General features: G+C 44.1%; 1 protein-coding gene across 1 annotated transcript in view; it reads right to left on the reverse strand.

The window, feature by feature from the left end:
- Positions 1–19: 19 nt before the first annotated feature.
- LOC138960419 (transcription initiation factor TFIID subunit 5-like) overlaps positions 20–23,587 on the reverse strand; it is a 74,195-nt gene continuing 50,627 nt past the window's right edge. The window contains exons 15-19 of the mRNA XM_070332333.1: positions 18,614–18,727; positions 11,772–11,826; positions 10,862–10,984; positions 9,823–9,919; positions 20–1,144 (exon numbers count right to left, since the gene is read on the reverse strand). Of these exons, the coding sequence (XP_070188434.1) occupies positions 1,024–1,144; positions 9,823–9,919; positions 10,862–10,984; positions 11,772–11,826; positions 18,614–18,727 (510 nt within the window). The 3' untranslated portion in view covers positions 20–1,023. The remainder of the gene's footprint in view (positions 1,145–9,822; positions 9,920–10,861; positions 10,985–11,771; positions 11,827–18,613; positions 18,728–23,587) is intronic.

Here is a 23,587-nt window from a genome sequence, read left to right on the forward strand (position 1 = left end):
AAAACACCAAGAAAGTTCATTCAGATCTGTATGTTCTTTTATTTGCCATCAGCCACACAAAATAACAACAATCAAATTCATACACACATGCAAACAGATTCTCTTTGTCTTCAGGTCTGTTTCATCGTCTTCTTCTTCTTTATAACCTCAGATAAACAACATACAAACATTTCTAGAAAAGAACATGTGCAAGCACTTGCAGTTCTTGACAGAGTTTGTAGGCAATTAACAGCAATTTTGTATCCTGCTTTTGTAGGTATACAGGAACACTTATGGCTTAAGATAATAGATACAATGTACATCAAAATCTTAACACACTCACGAAGACACACACACACACACACTCACGAAGACACACACACACACACACACACTCACGAAGACACACACACACACAAGAAAACAATCACTCCATGTGTAAACAGGAAGTTGCTCTCCAGTTTCATTGAAACAAAAATATCATACAGATGTACCGTTCACACACACACACACACACACACACACACACACACACACACACACACACACACACACACACACACACACACACACACACAGATTCTCTCTCTATCTCTCTCTGTCTGTCTCTCTCTCATACGTGAATAACATCGCTCATTTGTACTTCAGTTCATAGCCCCCACCCATCCCCCAACATCTCTCTTGGTCATAATTGCATTGCAAGCGGACCACAGCCCATCAGGAGGTTCCGTCGTGTCATGATTGCATTGCAAGCAGACCACAGCCCATCAGGAGGTTCCGTCGTGTCATGGTTGCATTGCAAGCAGACCACCACAGCCCATCAGGAGGTTCCGTCGTGTCATAATTGCATTGCAAGCGGACCACAGCCCATCAGGAGGTTCCGTCGTGTGATGATTGCATTGCAAGCGGACCACCACAGCCCATCAGGAGGTTTCGTCGTGTCATGATTGCATTGCAAGCGGACCACCACAGCCCATCAGGAGGTTCCGTCGTGTGATGATTGCATTGCAAGCGGACCACAGCCCATCAGGAGGTTCCGTCGTGTCATGATTGCATTGCAAGCGGACCACAGCCCATCAGGAGGTTCCGTCGTGTGAAGTGTAGACCCAACACAGGTGTTGACTTTGTGTAGTATGTACCAAGCAGCAGTGCTGGATTGGAGTTCCTGTCAACACAAATATTTCTCTGAGAACCGGTGGCTGTGAAGAGAAAATGCTTAGTGGTAGAAATTCATCATCAGTTCACTCACTGTGTATGGAGATCATGGAAGAAGAAAAACAACAATGAACACATACACACATACACATACACACACACACATACACATACACACATACACACATACACACACACACACATACACACATACACACATACACACACACACATACACATACACACATACACACATACACACATACACACATACATGGGTTGGAGCCCAAAATGTTGCCAGGACTGAACATTTTGGAAGGCCGGGGTCCAGGGGCCGCTAAGGCTCCGGCGGGGTGCAGGGGCAGCGCCCTTGCTGGGGTGTGTAGGGGGGCAGCGCCCCCCAGCCGAAAATGAATGTTAGCATTATAGGGAGGGTTTAGGTGGCCTCTCCTGACTCTAAATCTTAGAACAAACAAGCTTTTTAGAGATGCATAATATATAAATCTTGTAAACTTGAAGGTATTTGTAACTGACCAGCTGAAAATTAATTTTAGCAATTCAAGAGGGGCTATTTGAGCCTCTCCCGGCTTTAAAACTGAAAACATCAAATAATACAGTAGATAAATTCTACAAGGATTGGCGCCTGTATATGCACGTTTTGATGTAACCCTTAGGTTTTTTCGTTCTTAAAACCTTTTGATAATGCGACCACCAAACCACTGAACATCCCCCCCTCCCCATTCCATCCTCCCACCCCATGTATGTTGTAATTGTCCAAGTGTGCTTTTCTGTTATATGATTCTGTCCTTTCGGTTAGGTGATGTCCTGTAGTGTACAGCATATACATGTAAAAAAAAAAAAAAAAACTGTACAAAAAGAGAATAAAAAAAAATTAAAAAAAAAAGAAAACATCATACAAACAAAACAAAAAAATGGGGGGGGGGGGGGGGGGGGTGAATGCACAAGATCAAAAACCTCTATACTTGTAGATGTTTGGTTGTATCACTCTTGCTAGGGGGTCTACAAAAACAAGTGGTAAACAAATTTAAAGAAGGGTTTTAGAAGCCTCTCCTCGCTTAACCACTTGCCTGCCTTAGGACGGGTATACCCGTCCTGCGCTTGTGCAGCCGCAGCGCCTTAAGACGGGTTTACCCGTCTTCACCGTTCCGGGATTTTCCAGAAGTGCGATGTCAGTGCTGACACAAAAATAGCAGCCAATGGCTTGGTAGGATACCTCATTCTCATGAATAAACATAAATGGTGACGCGGTTTTGCATCTGAAGGCTATTTTTGGCCTTGGCGACAGGATAGGGGAGAGAAATCTCGACTCGTCAAAATGGCTAATGGTGGAAGTCGACCGGGTCGTAGTAGGGAAAAACAAAGCCGGACTGACGCTACAGGGGGTGCAAATGATTATGGATACTGACAGGGGAAGGGGGAGATCTTCTTTCGGACGATTCGTTAGAAACAGGTAGATGATAGTGATTATAATCCTTTCTTGGAGCGAGCAAAACAGCCACCTGTGTTTGATCCACAGGCACTGGAAGATGCACCGGACTGATTTTTCAAAAGTTCATATTTAAACATCATTATAAGCCAAACTAATTATTATTTCCATGATTAGACACTAAAAACAGATTCTTGGTTCAATTTCCCTTAAAAATAACATAGGTTTTACTTACCTTACCTACTGCCAGTTTGGAACTAGAATTTTTTGTGAATTATTACACCCCGAACTCCAATATTCCCTGGCAGTCAGGAATGCACATACGCAAGTTTTGGTTGGCAGCGAAAGGGTTAAACAAAAACTTAAAATTGGAGATGCACACAATTAAAAAATCTTGTAAATTTGAAGGTATTTGTAACTAAACAGCTGAAAATGAATTTTAGCAATTCAAGAGGTGCTATTTGAGCCTCTCCTGGCTTTAAAACTGAAAACAGCACACACACATATTTTTTGGAGGGGGGAGGGGGGGGGGGGGGGGGGCGAATGCACAAAATCAAAAACCTCTATACATGAAGGTGTTTGGTTGCATCACTCTCGATAGGGGGTCTTGAAGGTGTTTGGTTGCATCACTCTTGCTAGGGGGTCTTGACGGTGTTTGGTTGCATCACTCTTGCTAGGGGGTCTTGAAGGTGTTTGGTTGCATCACTCTTGCTAGGGGGTCTTGAAGGTGTTTGGTTGCATCACTCTTGCTAGGGGGTCTTGAAGGTGTTTGGTTGCATCACTCTTGCTAGAGGGTCTTGAAGGTGTTTGGTTGCATCACTCTTGCTAGGGGGTCTTGAAGGTGTTTGGTTGCATCACTCTTGCTAGGGGGTCTTGAAGGTGTTTGGTTGCATCACTCTTGCTAGGGGGTCTTGAAGGTGTTTGGTTGCATCACTCTTGCTAGGGGGTCTTCAAAAACAAGTAGTAAACAAACTTCAAGAAGGGTTTTAGAAGCCTTAGCCTTAGGGTTAGGTTAGGTTTTAGAAGCCTTAGTCTTAGGGTTAGGGTTAGGTTAGGTTTTAGAAGCCTCTGCTTGCTTAAACAAAAACTTAAAATAGGAGCTGCACAAAATTAAAAAAATCTTGTAAACTTGAAGGTATTTCATCACCTAGTTTTGTCTTTGATTTTAAAAATGTTTACCGCATTAAAGGAAAATTGCCATGCTAACAAAAGGTTAGGCAAACAGGAAATATCAGTCACCTACCTTGTATTACACATTTTTACTTGTAGCTTATGATTTTATCATTGCAGGTGGTATATTCTCAAATAATTGTTGAACCCTAGCTTGAACCAAATGAGAAACAAGTTTCAAGTCAGTTTGTTTCAATTGAACACCTTCAAAAGGGCTAACTGCTCAGGTTATAAAAGAAGAAGGTTTAGACAAAAACAGCAACCCGCTGAGTTATATCCCTTGCTAATGCTATACACAGATACTGCTATTCAATTGATCATTTCAGGAGTTATATTCTAAAATGATTGTTGAATCATAGCTTGAATTAAAAGAGAAATATGTTTCATTTAAAGGCACAGTAAGCCTCCCGTAAACCATCACAGATACGGTCAGGCTTTTACACACGGTACAAACACCCTTTCATTTAAACACTCACCGATTGAGAACATCCAAGGTGCCCTCCGTAAAGAGCGAACAATTTTGAAAGAATTTATTTTTGCGTGGTTTATCTTACCCCTGAGCCATCGTGAACTCATGTAATCCAGTTTCCCTTTTTCACAATGTAGTCGTCAGTTAGTCATTTAAATGCGACTCAATGTGAGCTTATCTACAATAGCACGTTTTTATGCACGAAACAAACGGCTGTGGTTCACAAGAACTCTAGCGATGGCTTTTCACTGTTGAGAACGGCGATATGCCGCGTAAACCCGGCGTCGTCTGCTACGACCCTTGCGTGACCCTGCTGCCGGGCTTTTCTTTTTTCAAACTTTCACAACTTCGAATTGCACTGATCTTGTCTTGATGAAAAAAGAATTCTTTTATGATTAAAGAATGTTTGTGTAACAAGCTGTCAATTTATTATTTAGATTTTAAAAGTTAGGTCTAGCGCAAAAACGCACCATGGTCCAAAAACATTCTGATAATCATCGATCCACGGCTATCGCCAGTTTAAGGGAAGTAACTCATTTTTGACCTGAGTTCAGGATGGGTCCAAAAAGTGTTCGAGACAATCTGCAAAATTAATTCTTTAAAAATTGCTCGCTCTTTACGTAGGGCACCTAGGATGTTCCCGTTTGGTGAGCGTTCAAATGGAAGGGTGTTTGTACTGTGTGTAAAAGCCTGACAGTATCTGTGATGGTTTACGGGAGGCTTACTGTCCGGGCGTGATTTCCGGGATATTCATCACAGCCGTCCAGCTCCAAAACGAGGCGCCATTGTTGTAAGGGCCAAGTCCACGAAAATAAATTCTTTGAAAATTTCTCACGCTCGACAGAAAGCAGCCAGGATGGTCCCGTTCGGTGAGCGTTTAAATGGAAGTATGCTTGTACTGTATGTAGACGCTCGGGGAGCTCTGTGATGGTTTACGGGAGGCTTACTGTGCCTTTAAGTTTGTCTCACTTGCTAACTTTCTTAAGGACTCAATGTATCAGAAGCTAAATACCACTGGTTCATAGATCAGGAATGCAAGTTTTCTCTATCCCACACCACTAAAGGTCTCTGAATACTTGCAAGAAGGGTATATAAAGATATGGGTAAGCTGAGTTTTCAAATAGATGGCAACTAAGATGCCACATTCCCCAAAATGACATGACACGAAATGGGTCTGGGACATGGTGAAAGGTGGCTGACCTGGTGAAAGGTGGCTGACCTGGCACAACCACAAACCCAGTGTAAACAAGTGTTGACCTTAACGGGGTCAAGAAGCCGCCCTTGGTAATATGGGGGTGGGGCACGGAGACAGAGACAGACAGAGGGAGGGAAACAAATTTTTTTTAAATGAATAAATTATAATAAAACAAGTCGCGTAAGGCGAAATTACTACCTTTAGTCAAGCTGTGGAACTCACAGAATGAAACTGAACGCACTGGTTTTTTTCACAATGACCGTAGTCTGCCACTCGTGCAAAAGGCAATGAAAGTAACGAGCCTGTTTAGTGCGGTAGTGATTGCGCTGTGCTGCATAGCACGCTTTTCTGTACCTCTCTTCAGTTTAACTTTCTGAGCGTGTTTTTAATCCAAACATATCATATCTATATGTTTTTTTAATCTGGAACCCGACAAGGAATAAGATGAAATTGTTTTTATATCGATTTCAGAAATTTAATTTTTATCATAATTTTTATATTTTTTAATTTTAAGAGCTTGTTTTTAATCCGAATATAACATATTTATATGTTTTTGGAATCAGAAAATGATGAAGAATAAGATGAACGTAATTTTGGATCGTTTTATACAAAAATAATTTTAATTACAATTTTCGGATTTTTAATGACCAAAGTCATTAATTAATTAATTAATTAAACCTCCAAGCTGACATGCAATACCAAAGTCAGGCCTTTGTCGAAGATTGCTTGGCCAAAATTTCAATCAATTTTAATGAAAAATGAGGGTGTGACAGTGCCGCCTCAATTTTGACAAAAATCCGGATATGACGTCATCAGAGACATTTATCCAAAAAATGAAAAAAACTTTTCGGGATATCATACCCAGGAACTCTCATGTAAAATTTCATAAAGATCGGTCCAGTAGTTTACTCTGAATCGCTCTACGCACACACACACACACACACACACACACACACACACACACACACACACACACACACACACCACGACCCTCGTCTCGATTCCCCCTCTACGTTAAAACATTTAACATGTAAAAAATAAAAAAATAAAAGTAAATAAATAATTTTTAGAAAAAATTAATTAAAAAAGATTAATTGAATAAATTAAGAAATAATTTTTACAAAAATTGACCGAGCTCTTTACACGTGGTGACATGGTAGACAAACAAACACCTGAAACCCGGACAAACAGGCAGAGCAAATCCAGTAAGCACCCTTTACAAGGCGGCTTAATAATCCAATGCATGTTCGCATGCTGTCAGAGATCGAACGAGACCTGAAGGGAAGTAACTCATTACCGCCTCTTTCCAAAGTAAATGACGTACACAGTTTTGCGTCACTTCATCTTCACAGTACCAATGATATTACTCAGGAACGGCCCATACTTTCTAAAGAAATATTCAACATAAAAATTATCCTTCTACACAACCCACGCCATCCAAATAGAAACAAGAAAGGGATGTAACTCATTCCATAACAAGAGGCGAAGCCATCAAGGCTCACGTAAGAAATCGACAAACAGTAACACAAACTCAATCACTCCGTCACACACACACACACACACACACACACACACACACACACACACACACACACACACACACACACACACACACACACACACACACAGAAAGAGCATAGGTGAAACTGTGCAAGAAAGCGAGACACTAGATCTAGATCTGTCTGTCTGCATGTAGCCTACTTACAAGGACACGACTGCCAACTAGTCTCGGCGCGCTCAAAATAATAATGACCGAGACTGTCAGTACTTCCTTCGCGTGACGTCTAACCCTCTTACGTCATAATGTGACGTCAATGTAATGTGACGTCTTCAAATGTTAGAGTTTCTACCACAGACATACACACGCACAGACGCACGCACGCACGCACAGACAGACAAAGTTACGATCGCATAGGCTACACTTACGTGAGCCAAAAACCATGTAATTAGGAATTGAATATATATTGTGACACTCTCAGTGGGCAGCACATGCCTTCAAATGCTTTTGAGGCCACCCCGGGCGAAGCTGGGCCCTTAATCTCTACTATCTTCTAAAATGTTCCAAAGGAAGGGAGATAACTCAAATCAAAGTTATTTTTCAGCAAACTGAGTATGTTGATGGTAATACTTTTACACTGTCGGATTCTTATAGAATATATAGAGTCGAAGTGAGAAACAAAATGCTAGTAATAACATAAGACCAAAACATTATTTGGCAAACGAGTCCGTACCACGGACCCACACACACCAATAAAACAAACTCCACTGTTACCGCCCAACGAAGCATCCAAATATCGGAGCACGTAAAATGAAATTGAACAAAAGCATGGCGGCTGCCAAACCAAAACACTGATCTAAAAATATAGATCAGTGAACCAAAAAGGGGAAAGGGAAGTAACCTGCGGGAATTCCCGCATATGTCAGTGGGTTTCGTCCCCTGGCTCGGTTTGTAAAAGCGTTACAAGCTAATATCTTCCGTTTGACTACCGTTAGGAATGTAATTTTTTGCATACAAAAAACAAAGCCTATTCCTAACAATTTCACAAAATTTGAGCTTAATTGACCCAGAGATACAAGTCTTACCCGACAAACACCGACCGACTGACCGCCCGCCCCAAACAAACAAACAAACAGACAGAGCAAATCCAGTAAGCCCCCCATTTTTCTAATGGCGGCTTAACAACAGCTGTCAGGGATTAAAGGCACAGTGCAGCCTCCCGTAAACCATCATAGATACTGTCAGGCTTTTACACACAGTACGCCTCCCGTAAACCATCACAGATACTGTCAGGCTTTTACACACAGTACAAACACCCTTCCATTTGAACGCGCACCAAACGGAAACATCCTAGGTGCCCTACGTAAAGAGCGAGCAATTTTCAAAAAATTAATTTTGAGGATTGTCTCAGTAGACAATCCGACCGTGGTGCGTTTTGGCGCTAGACCTAACTTTTAAAATGTAAATGATAAATTGACAGCTTGTTACACAAACATTCTTAAATTATAAAAGAATTCTTTTTTCATCAAGACAAGATCAGTACAATTCGAAGTTTTGAAAGTTTTAAAAAAGAAACGCCCGAAAGCAAGGTCACGCAAGGTCGTGGTTCTCGTAGCAGACGACGGTTTATGTCTATCGCCAGCTCCTCTGAACAGTCAAAAGCCAACGCGAGAGTTCTTGTGAACCACAGCCGTTTGTTTCGTGCATAGTCAGAGGTACATAATAACGTGCTATTGCAGATAAGCTCACAGCGAGTCGCATTCAAATGACTAACTGACGACTGCATTGTGAAAAAGGGAAACTGGATCACACGGGTTCACGAAGGCTCAGGGGTAAGATAAACCACACAAAAATAAATTCTTTGAAAATTGCTCGCTCTTTACGTGGGGAACCTAGGATGTTCTAAAGCGGTGAGTGTTTAAATGAAAGGGTGTTTGTACTGTGTGTAAAAGCCTGACAGTATCTGTGATGGTTTACGGGAGGCTTACTGTGCCTTTAACATAAAAGGTATAAAAAAAAAAGTTGCCAAATTCTTCCTGGGACGGAAATCCGTCTAGGACGGAAGAAATCCCACCCCTGCACATATGCATGCACACACACACAAACATTCAGTCCTCATCTATAATTCATGCACACACACACAAACATTCAGTCCTCATCTATAATTCATGCACACACACACAAACATTCAGTCCTCATCTATAATTCATGCACATACACACAAACATTCAGTCCTCATCTATAATTCATGCACACACACACAAACATTCAGTCCTCATCTATAATTCATGTACACACACACAAACATTCAGTCCTCATCTATAATTCATGCACACACACACAAACATTCAGTCCTCATCTATAATTCATGTACACACACACAAACATTCAGTCCTCATCTATAATTCATGTACACACACACAAACATTCAGTCCTCATCTATAATTCATGCACATACACACAAACATTCAGTCCTCATCTATAATTCATGCACATACACACAAACATTCAGTCCTCATCTATAATTCATGTACACACACACAAACATTCAGTCCTCATCTATAATTCATGTACACACACACAAACATTCAGTCCTCATCTATAATTCATGCACATACACACAAACATTCAGTCCTCATCTATAATTCATGCACATACACACAAACATTCAGTCCTCATCTATAATTCATGCATATACACACAAACATTCAGTCCTCATCTATAATTCATGCAAGTGAATGCAAGCACAGACTGAGAGACAGATTAACACTCACACAGGAAGGGGTGAGAATCGTGGGTTGGTTGTGAAGGGGGGGGGGGGGGGGGGCATAAGAATAGATGGACAGAAAGACAGACAAACAGACAGACAGACAGACAGACAGACAGACATACAAACAAAGAGAACTCACACATTCAAGGAGCTGGGCATATTGCTGTCAGCCTCTGGGTCCTGCTCTTCCATGACTCGCGCCAGGTCCCACAATCGCACACTGTTGTCCATGCCACCTGTGCAATCAAAAAGTCCATAGATTAAAACCAAGTGTGGGGCTGGTGGTAATGAGATCCATGCAGGCTGAGTCAGGTCAAGCAGCTTCCTCCTTGGAGAATAACAGAAATTCCGTCTCTTGTCTCGGTGTGAGTTAAAACAACACTAATGTCAGTAACATAAAACAAGAAAGAACTCTTCAAAGCAAGCTTGTACATTGTAACTTATTCTCGAAACCCCTGAATATCATTCAAACAGATACAGAAAAGTGTATCCACGCTATCAATTTGAAACTGTATGTATGTGCTTACAGAGCATAAAACTGTATGTATGTGCTTACAGCAAGTGCCAAACAATCAAAAAGAAGATGCTATATGAAACAAACAAACAAACAAACAAACAAACAAACAAACAAACATCCCCCCAAAACAATGCAGCAATAAAGAACTGAAAAAAAAGGCAAGAAATGAACTTGCCACGACAGACATTATTTCCTGCAACCGACGTGCCAAAGAGTACACACCTGTTGCCACGACAGACATTATTTCCTGCAAGCGACGTGCCAAAGAGTACACACCTGTTGCCAGCAGTGTGCCATCCCTACTGAAGCACAAGGTGTACACAATGCCTACCTGTTGCCAGTAGTGTGCCATCCCTACTGAAGCACAAGGTGTACACAATGCCTACCTGTTGCCAGTAGTGTGCCATCCCTACTGAAGCACAAGGTGTACACAATGCCTACCTGTTGCCAGTAGTGTGCCATCCCTACTGAAGCACAAGGTGTACACAATGCCTACCTGTTGCCAGCAGTGTGCCATCCCTACTGAAGCACAAGGTGTACACAATGCCTACCTGTTGCCAGCAGTGTGCCATCCCTACTGAAGCACAAGGTGTACACAATGCCTACCTGTTGCCAGTAGTGTGCCATCCCTACTGAAGCACAAGGTGTACACAATGCCTACCTGTTGCCAGTAGTGTGCCATCCCTACTGAAGCACAAGGTGTACACAATGCCTGTGTGTGCAGTCAGGTGGGCCACAGCCGTGCCGTTAGAAATGTCCCACACTATCACCAGATGGTCCACACCTGTCAATACCAGACATGACACCGTTAGAAATGTCCCACACTATCACCAGATGGTCCACACCTGTCAATACCAGACATGACACCGTTAGAAATGTCCCACACTATCACCAGATGGTCCACACCTGTCAATACCAGACATGACAGCAGTTAGAAATGTCCCACACTATCACCAGATGGTCCACACCTGTCAATACCAGACATGACACCGTTAGAAATGTCCCACACTATCACCAGATGGTCCACACCTGTCAATACCAGACATGACAGCCGTTAGAAATGTCCCACACTATCACCAGATGGTCCACACCTGTCAATACCAGACATGACACCGTTAGAAATGTCCCACACTATCACCAGATGGTCCACACCTGTCAATACCAGACATGACACCGGCAGCCATGAGTTTACTCATCATTTATCGGCTGACCAAGAAGAATACTGAACACTTAGAAAGTCTTTTCCCTACATTCTTGTTCACACCCCCCCCCCCCCCCCCCCCCCCCCCTTGCAGTCTACTCTTCCCATTTTACACTCACAAAAACAGCATACATGATGTGTTGTCTTCAACAAGGGCTAGGACTAAAATAGTATGTGCTAAGTGCTTTCCCCTTCTGTTTTACAAGAGTAGCGCCAGAGCCTAAGCTATTGTTTTCTTCAAAAGTGTCTTATCACCAAATAATTTTTTTATTTTTGTTAAAGAAATTGCGTTGTAAAATATGATACATGAGATTCAAAAATCATCTACAAGTAGTGTTTCTAATGCAGTAAATATGCAAAACAGACATACCTCCCGACGCCAAGTATTTACCATCTGAAGAAAAGGACATGCAGTGGATAGCTCCCTGGAGAAAAGAAGAAAAAAAGAAAAACTGGGGGAAATCTGTTACATCAAAATAGAAGCTTTCGAAAAAGACAAATGAAATTTATGATGAGGTAAAACAGTAAAGCTGTTTTTAATTAACATAGTTCTTGCAGAGCTGACTACTTTCAGGTTTTTAACATTGCATAAAAGGCAGCCACATTGTAAAGTAGAACCAGTTGTTTTAATGGATGGTCATGCAGTCCATAGTAGACTTATCTTGAATTCTGGAACCAGACAAGAAGAAGTCTCTGCGCGTGTACACCGCATGCGCATATAAACGTGCCGCAACTGACATTTGCTTGTCTGAAACCTTAGCCAAAGAGGCCAGCAGGGTAGGAACGTCTTTAACGCTCGCGTCGTTTCGAAATTCGAAAGGGTCCAAGGACGACGCGATTGAACGTGAAAGGGTTCGAAGAAGTGTCTCTGAGAGAGATGCAAGTTCCAGAAAATATCTTCCCGTCTCCTCCAAATCAAGCAGCGCGCCCTCTGAGTAGGCGCATGTTTTATCTAAACGATAACCATCCTCCCGGAGAGTGGCCAGCTCCGGAGTGACCGGAAGCGGTGCACTCGGCAGAGCGCAAGTCCTAATAAGGCTGTGAAGCCGACGGGAAAGAGACATGCTAGTCTGCCCGTGTGTATATCCGTCTCGTTGTCCGGTGTCGACACCCCGTGAGTTCCGCTTACTAAGAGCGATAGCCTCCGGGAGAGTCGAACTTTCACTCCCCAGCCTCGGCGGGGGAGCTACTAGTTCCGGCCCAACTTGTTGTCCGGTGTTGACCCCCCCGTGAGTTCCGCTTACTAAGAGCGATAGCCTCCGGGAGAGTCAAACTTTCACTCCCCAGTCTCGGCGGGGGAGCTACTAGTTCCGGCCCAACTTGAACACTTTCACCGGAAAACCTGGTTACCGGTGAACATGACAAACCTGTAGAGCGTGAATCCGCTCCGCATCTGAAGGAAGCTTCCTCCTCTGCCTGACCGTCAGCCGAAGTGACTGTACATGAAGGCGGAACCCTGATGCGTGACAACGAAGCCACGTCAGCCGAAGTGACTGTACATGAAGGCGGAACCCTGATGCGTGACAACGAAGCCACGTCAGCCGAAGTGACTGTGCATGAAGGCGGAACCCTGATGCGTGACAAAGAAGCCACGTCAGCCGAAGTGACTGTGCATGAAGGCGGAACCCTGATGCGTGACAACGAAGCCACGTCAGCCGAAGTGACTGTGCATGAAGGCGGAACCCTGATGCGTGACAACGAAGCCACGTCAGCCGAAGTGACTGTGCATGAAGGCGGAACCCTGATGCGTGACAACGAAGCCACGTCAGCCGAAGTGACTGTGCAAGAAGGCGGAACCCTGATGCGTGACAAAGAAGCCACGTCAGCCGAAGTGACTGTGCAAGAAGGCGGAACCCTGATGCGTGACAAAGAAGCCACGTCAGCCGAAGTGACTGTGCATGAAGGCGGAACCCTGATGCGTGACAACGAAGCCACGTCAGCCGAAGTGACTGTGCATGAAGGCGGAACCCTGATGCGTGACAAAGAAGCCACGTCAGCCGAAGTGACTGTGCATGAAGGCGGAACCCTGATGCGTGACAACGAAGCCACGTCGCCGGGAGCGAGCGTAACTCTTGACGAGTGGCCTGCAAATCCGCAGCAAGCTGCTGTTGTTGCACAAACATATTACTCATTTGGGCCGAAAACGTCTCGAAAAGGGAAGAAAAATCCTCTCTATCACAAGCTTTATCTTTACCACTGCGTTTCTTGACCTCGGCTGAAGTAGCCTTGGCTGAAGTAGCCTTGGCTGAAGTAGCCTTGGCTGAAGTAGCCTTGGCTGAAGTAGCCTTGGCTGAAGTAGCCTTACTTTTAACCTCCTTCAGCACCGGCATGGTTGGACTCAAAGGGTCCGACATCTTAACAGACATTGTTGTTTGGGAACATGGGTCAAAAACAGAAACAATAGTCCCTTTAACTTTGTCTTTGTGCGTAACCTTAGAAGGGTAAACGTCAGCAGCTACCTGTCTAGTCTGGGGTTTCTTTTTCTCCTTGTCAGCCATTGCTGAGAAAACAGTCTGAGTTATGGTAAACAACAATCAGACCGAACAACGGAGAAAGGAACAAACGCAAGCAAAAGAAAACAAACTAAAACGAGCTCACCCAAACTGGTGCATGAGAAGCAGGTGAAACGGGGTGAAACACTGTCTAGAAGACAGTAGACTAAAAACCTGTAGACGGGGTGAAACACTGTCTAGAAGACAGTAGACTAAAAACCTGTAGACGGGGTGAAACACTGTCTAGAAGACAGTAGACTAAAAACCTGTAGACGGGGTGAAACACTGTCTAGAAGACAGTAGACTAAAAACCTGTAGACGGGGTGAAACACTGTCTAGAAGACAGTAGACTAAAAACCTGTAGACGGGGTGAAACACTGTCTAGAAGACAGTAGACTAAAACCCTGTAGACGGGGTGAAACACTGTCTAGAAGACAGTAGACTAAAAACCTGTAGACGGGGTGAAACACTGTCTAGAAGACAGTAGACTAAAAACCTGTAGACGGGGTGAAACACTGTCTAGAAGACAGTAGACTAAAAACCTGTAGACGGGGTGAAACACTGTCTAGAACAGTAGACTAAAACCCTGTAGACGGGGTGAAACACTGTCTAGAAGACAGTAGACTAAAAACCTGTAGACGGGGTGAAACACTGTCTAGAAGACAGTAGACTAAAAACCTGTAGACGGGGTGAAACACTGTCTAGAAGACAGTAGACTAAAAACCTGTAGACGGGGTGAAACACTGTCTAGAAGACAGTAGACTAAAAACCTGTAGACGGGGTGAAACACTGTCTAGAAGACAGTAGACTAAAAACCCTGTAGACGGGGTGAAACACTGTCTAGAAGACAGTAGACTAAAAACCTGTAGACGGGGTGAAACACTGTCTAGAAGACAGTAGACTAAAAACCTGTAGACGGGGTGAAACACTGTCTAGAAGACAGTAGACTAAAAACCTGTAGACGGGGTGAAACACTGTCTAGAAGACAGTAGACTAAAACCCTGTAGACGGGGTGAAACACTGTCTACAAGACAGTAGACTAAAAAACCTGTAGACGGGGTGAAACACTGTCTAGAAGACAGTAGACTAAAAACCTGTAGACGGGGTGAAACACTGTCTAGAAGACAGTAGACTAAAAACCTGTAGACGGGGTGAAACACTGTCTAGAAGACAGTAGACTAAAAACCTGTAGACGGGGTGAAACACTGTCTAGAAGACAGTAGACTAAAAACCTGTAGACGGGGTGAAACACTGTCTAGAAGACAGTAGACTAAAAACCTGTAGACGGGGTGAAACACTGTCTAGAAGACAGTAGACTAAAAACCTGTAGACGGGGTGAAACACTGTCTAGAAGACAGTAGACTAAAAACCTGTAGACGGGGTGAAACACTGTCTAGAAGACAGTAGACTAAAAACCCTGTAGACGGGGTGAAACACTGTCTAGAAGACAGTAGACTAAAAACCTGTAGACGGGGTGAAACACTGTCTAGAAGACAGTAGACTAAAACCCTGTAGACGGGGTGAACCACTGTCTAGAAGACAGTAGACTAAAAACCTGTAGACAGGGTGAAACACTGTCTAGAAGACAGTAGACTAAAAACCTGTAGACGGGGTGAAACACTGTCTAGAAGACAGTGGACTAAAAACCTGTAGACGGGGTGAAACACTGTCTAGAAGACAGTAGACTAAAAACCTGTAGACGGGGTGAAACACTGTCTAGAAGACAGTAGACTAAAAACCTGTAGACGGGGTGAAACACTGTCTAGAAGACAGTAGACTAAAAACCTGTAGACGGGGTGAAACACTGTCTACAAGACAGTAGACTAAAAACCTGTAGACGGGGTGAAACACTGTCTAGAAGACAGTAGACTAAAAACCTGTAGACGGGGTGAAACACTGTCTAGAAGACAGTAGACTAAAAACCTGTAGACGGGGTGAAACACTGTCTAGAAGACAGTAGACTAAAAACCTGTAGACGGGGTGAAACACTGTCTAGAAGACAGTAGACTAAAACCCTGTAGACGGGGTGAAACACTGTCTAGAACAGTAGACTAAAAACCTGTAGACGGGGTGAAACACTGTCTAGAAGACAGTAGACTAAAAACCTGTAGACGGGGTGAAACACTGTCTAGAAGACAGTAGACTAAAAACCTGTAGACGGGGTGAAACACTGTCTAGAAGACAGTAGACTAAAAACCTGTAGACGGGGTGAAACACTGTCTAGAAGACAGTAGACTAAAAACCTGTAGACGGGGTGAAACACTGTCTAGAAGACAGTAGACTAAAAACCTGTAGACGGGGTGAAACACTGTCTAGAAGACAGTAGACTAAAAACCTGTAGACGGGGTGAAACACTGTCTAGAAGACAGTAGACTAAAAACCTGTAGACGGGGTGAAACACTGTCTAGAAGACAGTAGACTAAAAACCTGTAGACGGGGTGAAACACTGTCTAGAAGACAGTAGACTAAAACCTGTAGACGGGGTGAAACACTGTCTAGAAGACAGTAGACTAAAACCCTGTAGACGGGGTGAAACACTGTCTAGAAGACAGTAGACTAAAACCCTGTAGACGGGGTGAAACACTGTCTAGAAGACAGTAGACTAAAACCCTGTAGACGGGGTGAAACACTGTCTAGAAGACAGTAGACTAAAAACCTGTAGACGGGGTGAAACACTGTCTAGAAGACAGTAGACTAAAACCCTGTAGACGGGGTGAAACACTGTCTAGAAGACAGTAGACTAAAAACCTGTAGACGGGGTGAAACACTGTCTAGAAGACAGTAGACTAAAACCCTGTAGACGGGGTGAAACACTGTCTAGAAGACAGCAGACTAAAACCCTGTAGACGGGGTGAAACACTGTCTAGAAGACAGTAGACTAAAACCCTGTAGATGGGGTGAAACACTGTCTAGAAGACAGTAGACTAAAACCCTGTAGACGGGGTGAAACACTGTCTAGAAGACAGTAGACTAAAACCCTGTAGACGGGGTGAAACACTGTCTAGAAGACAGTAGACTAAAAACCTGTAGACGGGGTGAAACACTGTCTAGAAGACAGTAGACTAAAAACCTGTAGCGTAGTGTAAAACGCGTCTGAGCGTTTCGGAGGCTGAAGTGGGAGTGCGCTTTCACAACATGGTGGCGGTGGAGTCACGCGTGATCGGTCACGTGACGGTATGACCTTGACTCTTGTCTACATGGGTTATAGGTCAAGGCTGTTCTTTTTTAGGGGGTTACTTCCCCTTTGGGGTGAAGCGTAGTTCAGCGTCTTAGCACTTAAACTGAAGTTAATGCTATATGTGAGTCGGTTAAGATATGTAATTTAACCTTCGTTTAAGACTCCCCTATTTAAGACCCCCCTATTTAAGACCCCCCCCCCCCCCCTTAAATGACACAGTGGTTCCACTGTAGCTATATAACAGATAGTGATGTGGTTCCACTGTAGCTATATAACAGATAGTGATGTGGTTCCACTGTAGCTATATAACAGATAGTGATGTGGTTCCACTGTAGCTATATAACAGATAGTGATGTGGTTCCACTGTAGCTATATAACAGATAGTGATGTGGTTCCACTGTAGCTATATAACAGATAGTGGTTCCACTGTAGCTATATAACAGATAGTGATGTGGTTCCACTGTAGCTATATAACAGATAGTGATGTGGTTCCACTGTAGCTATATAACAGATAGTGATGTGGTTCCACTGTAGCTATATAACAGATAGTGATGTGGTTCCACTGTAGCTATATAACAGATAGTGATGTGGTTCCACTGTAGCTATATAACAGATAGTGATGTGGTTCCACTGTAGCTATATAACAGATAGTGATGTGGTTCCACTGTAGCTATATAACAGATAGTGATGTGGTTCCACTGTAGCTATATAACAGATAGTGATGTGGTTCCACTGTAGCTATATAACAGATAGTGATGTGGTTCCACTGTAGCTATATAACAGATAGTGATGTGGTTCCACTGTAGCTATATAACAGATAGTGATGTGGTTCCACTGTAGCTATATAACAGATAGTGATGTGGTTCCACTGTAGCTATATAACAGATAGTGATGTGGTTCCACTGTAGCTATATAACAGATAGTGATGTGGTTCCACTGTAGCTATATAACAGATAGTGGTTCCACTGTAGCTATATAACAGATAGTGATGTGGTTCCACTGTAGCTATATAACAGATAGTGATGTGGTTCCACTGTAGCTATATAACAGATAGTGATGTGGTTCCACTGTAGCTATATAACAGATAGTGATGTGGTTCCACTGTAGCTATATAACAGATAGTGATGTGGTTCCACTGTAGCTATATAACAGATAGTGATGTGGTTCCACTGTAGCTATATAACAGATAGTGATGTGGTTCCACTGTAGCTATATAACAGATAGTGATGTGGTTCCACTGTAGCTATATAACAGATAGTGATGTGGTTCCACTGTAGCTATATAACAGATAGTGGTTCCACTGTAGCTATATAACAGATAGTGGTTCCACTGTAGCTATATAACAGATAGTGATGTGGTTCCACTGTAGCTATATAACAGATAGTGATGTGGTTCCACTGTAGCTATATAACAGATAGTGATGTGGTTCCACTGTAGCTATATAACAGATAGTGATGTGGTTCCACTGTAGCTATATAACAGATAGTGATGTGGTCAAATGTAAACAATGTGCAAAAAGCCAGAACATGTTGACTGTCCCACCTTGTGCCCCGTCATGATGCGAACACAGTTGCCGGACAAGACGTCCCACAGCCTGATGGTGCGGTCGCTGGACCCTGTCGCCACGTAGTTACTGTTGGGGTGGAACTGGACACACTGCAACACACATCAACAAGTCCTCAGTAATACAATGAAAGGACAGTTGGTCACTCTACAGATACATCTCACTCTACAGATACATCTCACTCTACAGATACATCTCACTCTACAGATACATCTCACTCTACAGATACATCTTACTCTACAGATACATCTCACACTACAGATACATCTCACTCTACAGATACATCTCACTCTACAGATACATCTCACTCTACAGATACATCTCACACTGCATAAAGCGCTTTGAACTTCGGATAAGGCGCTATATAAATACCCGTTATTATTATTATTATTATTGCATTGAAATATCTGAGAGAGAAAATGTGTCACAGTGGTACCACGGGTCCCTCAATAATACGACTGACTTTTCTCTGATGGATTTTTTCTCCTTTTTTGTCTTAGTATTTGTCACCTCCATATTACGTCCCCCTCTCTAATACGACATACGACCGTCCAAACGTGGACTTATAACGACTTTTCACAAAATTATCATGGGTTTGGTTTACTCTAATTATGTCTCCAGTCGAGTCAGTGCGCAATACGGACGCTTAAAACTTGCGGAAATCCTTTCCGTTTACAACATCACTTCGGCATGCAAACGGCTGAAGCAACGGTTTTTCATTTCTATCTCAGGTCTTTACTTTCGTTTGACAAGATAAAGATTGATACGTTGTAGGAACGCCTACCTTATATTCACGCAAAGTTACAGAAACGCCATGGAAGTAATCCACACATCACCCCAAAGCCGACATTGTTTTTAGTGAAAGGTCGAGGTAAATCACATGACCTTTTGGCGCTGATGAGCCCCTGCGGTGCGGAAGAACCGTTGCCAATTGCCGTGGCTATCGAGTTTGTTTTAAGGCGATCCCATCATGGTCAGGGATTTCACGGGGTGGTCACACTTGTATTCTTTAGTGATCGAGTTGTTGTGTTCTTGCATACAACAAAGTGTAAGACGATGACACAGCTTGTGTGTTCAAGTGGGATGCTTTTTATTCCCGGTCCACGTGTGATCTCAAGTCAAACAGTTTTTTTTCTCCTCGTTTAACAATGGCCGCTATCTTCTCGGTTCTATCGAGATCATACGAGATTGATTAACATGGATCTGGAAATGGACTAGGATGGACACAACACGAGTGACAGCTCACATTGTCTTATCTCGCTTGTCCGCTCACACCTGTCATACCGATCAGTCACACTTCACTGAGTCACCACACACCCACCGATCAGTTACACTTCACTGAGTCACCGCACACCCACCGATCAGTTACACTTCACTGAGTCACCACACACCCACCGATCAGTCACACTTCACTGAGTCACCACACACCCACCGATCAGTTACACTTCACTGAGTCACCACACACCCAGCCAACAGTGATTGTAAACACTGAGTCACCACACACCCAGCCAACAGTGATTGTAAACACTGAGTCACCACACACCCAGCCAACAGTGATTGTAAACACTGAGTCACCACACACCCAGCCAACAGTGATTGTAAACACTGAGTCACCACACACCCAGCCAACAGTGATTGTAAACACTGAGTCACCACACACCCAGCCAACAGTGATTGTAAACACTGAGTCACCACACACCCAGCCAACAGTGATTGTAAACACTGAGTCACCACACACCCAGCGAACAGTGATTGTAAACACTACGTCACCACACACCCAGCCAACAGTGATTGTAAACACTAAGTCACCACACACCCAGCCAACAGTGATTGTAAACACTGAGTCACCACACACCCACCGAACAGTGATTGTAAACACTGAGTCACCACACACCCAGCCAACAGTGATTGTAAACACTGAGTCACCACACACCCAGCCAACAGTGATTGTAAACACTGAGTCACCACACACCCAGCCAACAGTGATTGTAAACATTGAGTCACCACACACCCAGCCAACAGTGATTGTAAACACTGAGTCACCACACACCCAGCCAACAGTGATTGTAAACACTGAGTCACCACACACCCAGCGAACAGTGATTGTAAACACTGAGTCACCACACACCCAGCCAACAGTGATTGTAAACACTACGTCACCACACACCCAGCGAACAGTGATTGTAAACACTGAGTCACCACACACCCAGCCAACAGTGATTGTAAACACTGAGTCACCACACACCCAGCGAACAGTGATTGTAAACACTGAGTCACCACACACCCAGCGAACAGTGATTGTAAACACTGAGTCACCACACACCCAGCCAACAGTGATTGTAAACACTGAGTCACCACACACCCAGCCAACAGTGATTGTAAACATTGAGTCACCACACACCCAGCCAACAGTGATTGTAAACACTGAGTCACCACACACCCAGCCAACAGTGATTGTAAACACTGAGTCACCACACACCCAGCCAACAGTGATTGTAAACACTAAGTCACCACACACCCAGCCAACAGTGATTGTAAACACTAAGTCACCACACACCCAGCCAACAGTGATTGTAAACACTGAGTCACCACACACCCACCGAACAGTGATTGTAAACACTGAGTCACCACACACCCAGCCAACAGTGATTGTAAACACTGAGTCACCACACACCCAGCCAACAGTGATTGTAAACACTGAGTCACCACACACCCAGCCAACAGTGATTGTAAACATTGAGTCACCACACACCCAGCCAACAGTGATTGTAAACACTGAGTCACCACACACCCAGCCAACAGTGATTGTAAACACTGAGTCACCACACACCCAGCGAACAGTGATTGTAAACACTACGTCACCACACACCCAGCCAACAGTGATTGTAAACACTACGTCACCACACACCCAGCGAACAGTGATTGTAAACACTGAGTCACCACACACCCAGCCAACAGTGATTGTAAACACTGAGTCACCACACACCCACCGAACAGTGATTGTAAACACTGAGTCACCACACACCCAGCCAACAGTGATTGTAAACACTGAGTCACCACACACCCAGCCAACAGTGATTGTAAACACTGAGTCACCACACACCCAGCCAACAGTGATTGTAAACATTGAGTCACCACACACCCAGCCAACAGTGATTGTAAACACTGAGTCACCACACACCCAGCCAACAGTGATTGTAAACACTGAGTCACCACACACCCAGCGAACAGTGATTGTAAACACTACGTCACCACACACCCAGCCAACAGTGATTGTAAACACTACGTCACCACACACCCAGCGAACAGTGATTGTAAACACTGAGTCACCACACACCCAGCCAACAGTGATTGTAAACACTGAGTCACCACACACCCAGCGAACAGTGATTGTAAACACTGAGTCACCACACACCCAGCGAACAGTGATTGTAAACACTGAGTCACCACACACCCAGCCAACAGTGATTGTAAACACTGAGTCACCACACACCCAGCCAACAGTGATTGTAAACACTGAGTCACCACACACCCAGCCAACAGTGATTGTAAACACTGAGTCACCACACACCCAGCGAACAGTGATTGTAAACACTGAGTCACCACACACCCAGCCAACAGTGATTGTAAACACTGAGTCACCACACACCCAGCCAACAGTGATTGTAAACACTGAGTCACCACACACCCACCGAACAGTGATTGTAAACACTGAGTCACCACACACCCAGCGAACAGTGATTGTAAACACTGAGTCACCACACACCCAGCCAACAGTGATTGTAAACACTGAGTCACCACACACCCAGCCAACAGTGATTGTAACCACTGAGTCACCACACACCCACCGAACAGTGATTGTAAACACTGAGTCACCACACACCCAGCCAACAGTGATTGTAAACACTGAGTCACCACACACCCAGCCAACAGTGATTGTAAACACTGAGTCACCACACACCCAGCCAACAGTGATTGTAAACACTGAGTCACCACACACCCAGCCAACAGTGATTGTAAACACTGAGTCACCACACACCCAGCCAACAGTGATTGTAAACACTGAGTCACCACACACCCAGCCAACAGTGATTGTAAACACTGAGTCACCACACACCCAGCCAACAGTGATTGTAAACACTGAGTCACCACACACCCAGCCAACAGTGATTGTAAACACTGAGTCACCACACACCCAGCCAACAGTGATTGTAAACACTGAGTCACCACACACCCAGCGAACAGTGATTGTAAACACTACGTCACCACACACCCAGCCAACAGTGATTGTAAACACTACGTCACCACACACCCAGCGAACAGTGATTGTAAACACTGAGTCACCACACACCCAGCCAACAGTGTAAACACTGAGTCACCACACACCCAGCCAACAGTGATTGTAAACACTGAGTCACCACACACCCAGCCAACAGTGATTGTAAACACTGAGTCACCACACACCCAGCCAACAGTGTAAACACTGAGTCACCACACACCCAGCCAACAGTGATTGTAAACACTGAGTCACCACACACCCAGCCAACAGTGTAAACACTGAGTCACCACACACCCACCGAACAGTGATTGTAAACACTGAGTCACCACACACCCAGCCAACAGTGATTGTAAACACTGAGTCACCACACACCCAGCGAACAGTGATTGTAAACACTGAGTCACCACACACCCAGCCAACAGTGATTGTAAACACTACGTCACCACACACCCAGCGAACAGTGATTGTAAACACTGAGTCACCACACACCCAGCCAACAGTGATTGTAAACACTGAGTCACCACACACCCAGCCAACAGTGATTGTAAACACTGAGTCACCACACACCCAGCCAACAGTGATTGTAAACACTGAGTCACCACACACCCAGCGAACAGTGATTGTAAACACTGAGTCACCACACACCCAGCCAACAGTGATTGTAAACACTGAG

This window comes from Littorina saxatilis, linkage group LG2 (genome assembly GCF_037325665.1).
Source record: "Littorina saxatilis isolate snail1 linkage group LG2, US_GU_Lsax_2.0, whole genome shotgun sequence".
Lineage (NCBI taxonomy): Eukaryota > Metazoa > Mollusca > Gastropoda > Littorinimorpha > Littorinidae > Littorina > Littorina saxatilis.